General features: G+C 43.3%; 1 protein-coding gene across 1 annotated transcript in view; it reads left to right on the top strand.

Annotated features, from left to right (window-relative positions):
* The first annotated feature begins 542 nt into the window (after positions 1 to 542).
* SEL1L2 (sel-1 suppressor of lin-12-like 2 (C. elegans)) overlaps positions 543 to 5,870 on the top strand; it is a 146,351-nt gene continuing 141,023 nt past the window's right edge. Inside the window, exon 1 of the mRNA XM_006894762.1 lies at positions 543 to 666. Within this exon, the coding sequence (XP_006894824.1) occupies positions 543 to 666 (124 nt within the window). The remainder of the gene's footprint in view (positions 667 to 5,870) is intronic.

Below are 5,870 nucleotides of genomic sequence, written 5' to 3'. Positions count from 1 at the left end.
CTAACCACTGCTACCAAGGTTGTTAATTGTGGATCCAAGTAAGATGAAGTGGTTGGCAGTTTCCATCTTTATCTATCATGATTGTGCCTAAAAAAGGCACAGTGGTGAGCATTTTTGTTTTCTTTATATATAAGCATTGCCTATAAGAAAAGGCAAACTGAGGATCCAAGATGGCAGCGGAGGCAGAGACAGCACGGTGAGCTGCGGGAGCAGCGAACCACTTAAAGCAGGGCCATTATGACTTTCTACAGACTTCAGCTTATTGATAATTGAACACTTAAACAGTTAATGACTGGCCCTCAGTGAAGATCGAGGCTCAACAACAGGAATTCAAGGATTCCCAAGGAGGAATGGGAGAGTCTGGTGGCTCCCAACCCTCTCACGAAGAGCCCACGCCGCGCCGCACAGCCACTGCAGCTCCATGAAGCTTCCACAGCTGGAACCAATGGATTCCCTCACCCAGCCCTCCTCAAGACTGGTACAGTGAAGACACCACACTGCCACAAGGTGGACTTGTTCTGGAGAGAATTCTTGGAGCCAGGATGGCGGCAGTGGGGGAAGGGGGCGCCTGCCAGCCGCCGAGCGCCTGTGTGGCGGGGTGGGGGGGCACGCCCCCAATGGCCACCCGCGCTGAGGGGGGCTGCGCGCCCCCTGCCGGCCGCCCGTGTAGGAGGTGGGGGATGGGATGCATGCCCGCCATCTGCAGGTTTGGGTTTCCTTGGACAGGCCAAAGAAGATGATTACCTATACAATGGATTGCTGAAAGTCACTGTGAGTCTGATGACCTTAACAGTGGCAGCATGCACAAGAGGACCAACATCCTAAAGGAACCACATTATTTTGTTCTGTTGAATGATTCTGCCAAAAGATGGTTAGACCTGGGGGGAGTCTGTTCACAATTCTCAGGTTCCCTTTATCATATATAAAAGGGGAGGGCAGTGACACCTATTTCAAAATATAGTATGACCACTTATGGGGGGGGTAAAAGTGGCAGTGCTGGAATTGGAGACACTATCCCTGACCACAGAGTCCTCAGTCAGGCGAGGGGACCAGACTGGGGTAGGGGCAATTGGAGGGGGAGTATACCAGCCAGCTCCTGGGGGGGGGTGTTACCCTTCTCGGGGTGAGCCATCGTGGCCCTCTGCCTGGGGTGGGCTGCCCTCGGCCCCTGGCTTGGGGTGAGCCGTCGCGGCCCTCAGGGTGAGCTCCTCAGTCCCCAGATTGTGCCATCTGACCCCTGGGTGGGGAAGGAAAAAAAAAGAATGCCTAGGGTATCCAGAGAATGTTACCTAGGCCACCTTCTGCCACCATCCCCCCTGTAACCCTGAAAGCAACACCCTCAAAGCCCTTCTATTTGTAACTCACAAGTTTGTTCTCTCTAGGTTTGCTCTCTTTCCTATAGGTAACCCTAACACTGAGTTTTACTCCAGAATTGACCCTGAACCCAGTGCCAGTGACAAAAAGGAAATACAGCTGACAGCTAAGGAAGCAAAGGAGGATGGAGCCTCTGGGTTCAACCAGCCATCCCCACTGGACCCACCTGGGAAAACACTTTGCAGTCCAGAGGGGAGCAAATGACAGGAAAATATCTTCTAACAGAGCAAGAAGGCAGGCAGCTTTAACCCAAGACCCCCAGTAAGGAGATAAAGCGTCCTCCCTTCCTCCCTTTATATCTACGCCCCTGTTCAGTGTGACGAAGCCAGAGAGTTGGCATCCAATTCCCAAATCAATAAGACAGTTGGTTTAATTACTATTGGAAAATGCTTATCATTCCTCTGTAGCATCTGGTCCCCACTGGACCCTCATCATTTCCTTCACCTGCTCCCCCCCACCGAACAAACTGTGCAGCTCTGCAACTGCATCCTGGCCCATCCTCACCCTTCTGCCCCCAACCCTCACCTCCTTGTACCCCCAATATGTTTTTCCCAATAAAAGAAAAGGAATGAAAAAAAAGAAAAGGCAAGCTGACTTAAAGAGTCATTGATGCCTAATAAACTTTTTGAATCCTATAATATTCTGGCATCTTATAACTAGGGGATTCAGGGTTTTCAGCCTGTTCTCACCACAGTCCCTAGTATAATTCTATAAACATATGTCACTTCAACTTGATTTAAAACCTCATTTTCAGAGTCAAACCAAAGTTTACACAATGGTTTGCCCATTTGACTTTCTTCAGTTACTCTTTCTTCAATGTTATCTTCCATTCCATCTCCCTTACTCATATCATATTGCTCAGACACCCGGGCATTCTCCATCTTTTTGTTCTTTCACGTGAAATATCCTTGCTCCGAGATATCCCATCTATTGAAAATACCTTGGCTTGTGACAGGCTCATCATAGTTTTAAACTTCTACTACTTGCTCATTAGCACTTTAAAACATGTCCTCGACACTCGATTTGCTGAGGCAACAGGTTTCTCTTTATTTATTGACGATTACTACTGTTAAAAGAAGATAGAAGGAGTATACGGAGCCACTGTACCAAAAGAAATTTGTGGACACAGAAAAATTTCATGAAACAACGTATGAGCAAGAGCCTGTGGTGATGAAGGAAGAAGTTCAAGCAGCTCTGATTGAATTGGAAAAAAGCAAGGCACCAGGAATTAATAGCATATCAATTGACATATTTCAACAAACAGATGCTGTCCTGGATGTGCTCACCAAGTTGTGCCAAGAAATCTGGAGGACAATCATTTGGCCAAATGACTTGAAGAGATCTATATTTGTTCCCATTCTAAAGAAAGGTGACCCAATGGAATGTTAAAATTATTGAAAAAATATCATTAATTTCACATGCAAGCAAAATTCTGCTAAAAATTATCCAAAACCGACTAGAACAGCACATCAACAAATCAGTTACCTGAAGTACAGGCTGGGTTTAGAAAAGGCCGTGGTACTAGGAATATTATAGCAAATGTTAGATGGATCTTGGATGAAAGCTGGGAGTTCCAGAGGAATGTCTATGTTCATGTTTCATTGACTATGAAAAGGAATTTGACTGTGCGGATCACAACAAACTGTGGTTAACTCTGAGATGAATGCAAATCCCAGAATACTTGATCGTGCTACCCTGTATCCTTATAGAGCAAGGAAACATGCATGCATCTAAATTGGGAAGGTTGTAAGCCAGGGATGTGTCCTATCTCCGTACCTTTTCAATCTATATGCAGAACAGATTATCCAGGAGGGTGGGCTCTATGAGGAGAAATTTGGCATCAGGATTGGAGGAAGACTCATCAACAACATTTGTTATACAGATGGCACAACCCTGTTTGCTGAACCTGAGGAGGACCTGAAGCTCTTGGTGCAGAAGGTCAAGGACTGCAGCCTTAAATATGGATTAAAAGTCAATAATAAGAAAACAAAGATTCTCTCCTCTGGACCAATTGGCAGCATCAGGATGGATGGTGAAGAGATTGAGATTGTTAACAGCTTCAGTTTGCTTGGCTCCACAGACAACACTCTTGATAGCCAGGAAAGTAAAAGACTAATTGCATTGAAAAAGTCTGTTGTCAAGGATCTCTCCAGAGTACTGAAGAACAATAATGCCAGTCTGGAGACTTAGGTGCACCTGATCCAGGCCATAGTCTTTGCAATTACTTGCTATGCATCAGAAAGCTGGACAATGAATAGGCATGATAGGAGAATTGATGCCTTTGAGCTGCGGTGCTGGAGAAGAGTATTGACTATACCCTGGACTGCTAAGAGAACAGTTTTTCCCTAGAGAGGGTGAAAACAGACTGCTCCTTGGAGGCAAGGATCCTGAAGCTTTATCTGGCATACTTTGGACATGTTGCAGGGAGGGACGAGTCTTTGGAGAGGGACATCATTCTTGGGAGGTTGGAGGGACAGAGTAGGAGAGGAAGACCCCCAATGAGATGGATTGATTCAGTGACTGGGGTAATGGGGGCTAGGTGTGTCAGAGACAATAAGATTGGCACAGAATAAAGCGGGTTATAGGGCTGTTGTACATAGGGTCGCTATGAGTCTCAAGCAACACACAGCACATAACAATAACAACAACAACTACTGTGGGGGTTGATCGTAGACTATAGTAAAATTAAATCATTGACAACTTCAATATTTTTTTCATCTATCATGTTTGTTACTTATTGATACAGTTGTGAGGATTTTTGGTTTTTTTCATGTTTAGGTAATACATTTTGAATTTGTTAAGAATCCGTATTGATTTTCCTCAGTAAGGACTTCAATTCTTTATTATCTGCAAGCAAATTTGTGTTGTCTGCATTACTTAGGTTATTAGTGAGTCTTCCTTCAACCTTAATGCTACATTCTTCTTCATATATTCCAGCTTCTATAATTTTTATTAGCATCCTTAAGAATCTTCAGAATTGAGAAAGGCAACAACACTGCCATGTTTCAAAATCAGAAAAGCAGTGTATCAGGGATGTGTCCTGTCTCCATTAATTTTACTCTATATGGGGAACAGATCATTCTGGAGGCTGGACTTTATGAGGAGCAATGTGACACAGCCTTGCTTGCAGAAACTGAAAAGAGCCTGAAACATTTGTGGCTGAGGGTCAAGAACTATATAGTCTGCAATATGGCTTGAGTCTCAACATCAGGAAAATGAAGATTTTCACCACTGAGCCAATTGACATCACCACGGTAGATGGAGAAGAGCTTGAGATTGTTAACAATTTCTGCTTGCTTGGCTCCACAATTAACACTATTAAAGCCAGCAGTCAGAAAATAAAAGACTAATTGCATTACAAAAATCTGTTGTCAGGGATCTCTCCAGAGTGTTAATGAGCAATGATGTCAGTCTAGAGACTAAGGTGCATCTGATTCAGGTCATGTTCTTCTCAATTACTTGTTATGTATCAGAGGGCTGGACAATGACCAAAGACGACAGAAGAATTGATGCCTTTGAATTGTAATGCTGGAGAAAAGTATTGAACATACCATAGACTGACAAGAGGATTAACAGGTCTGTCCTGGAGATGATAAAACCAAGCTGTTCCTTGGAGGCAAGGATTTTGAGGCTTTGTCTCACATCCTTTGGGCATTTGTTCAGTAGAGACCAATCCTTGGAGAAGGACATCATGCTTGGAAGGGTAGACCGAGAGCATAGGAAAGGAAAACCTTGGTTGAAATGGGTTGACACAGTAACTGAGGTAATGATGGTGGGTGTGTCAGAAACAGTGAGATTGGCTCAGGATAGAGCAGGGTTTGGAGTTATTGTGCATAGAGCTGCTATATGTTTAAATCTACTTGATGGCACACAAGATCAACAATCCATATAGAATAGGTATGAGAAAAGAATACAACCCTGATGCACACTTTTCCTGATTTTAAACCATAAAGTATCCTCTTACTCTACTTGAACAACTGCTTCTTGATCTATAATTTATTCTGAGACACACAGTTTAATATCTTTCTATAGTCAATAAAATACAAATAAACATCTTCCTGGTATTCTTTGCTTTCTAACAAGATTCATCATTTAAATGCATCTTGAATCTATTGACATTCGTTGTTCATATAGTGTTCCAGTCATCTTTTAGTAATCTTCAGCAAGATTTTACTTGTGCTTGATATTAAATATATTTTTATAATTTCCACATTCTCTTGCATCCTTTTATTTGGGAGTAAGAATAAATATGTTTCTCTTCCAGTTAGATGGCCTAGTAACTGTTTTCCAAACTTCTTGGCATAGACTCGTGAGCATGTCCAGAACCGCATCTGTTTGTTAAATCATGTCAGTGTTATTTTATCAATTCCCGGGTCCTTATTTTTTTTAATTTTCTTTTTAATATTTTTTTATTGGAAAAAACATATTGGGGGTACAAGGAGGTGAGGGTTGGGGGCAGAAGGGTGAGGATGGGCCAGGATGCAGTTGCAGAGCTG

This window comes from Elephantulus edwardii, unplaced genomic scaffold (assembly GCF_000299155.1).
Source record: "Elephantulus edwardii isolate Elephantulus edwardi_28Jun2011 unplaced genomic scaffold, EleEdw1.0 scaffold00150, whole genome shotgun sequence".
Classification (NCBI taxonomy): Eukaryota; Metazoa; Chordata; class Mammalia; order Macroscelidea; family Macroscelididae; genus Elephantulus; species Elephantulus edwardii.
The sequence above is the reverse complement of the archived record's forward strand: the minus strand, read 5'-3'. Positions and strand labels throughout refer to the sequence as shown.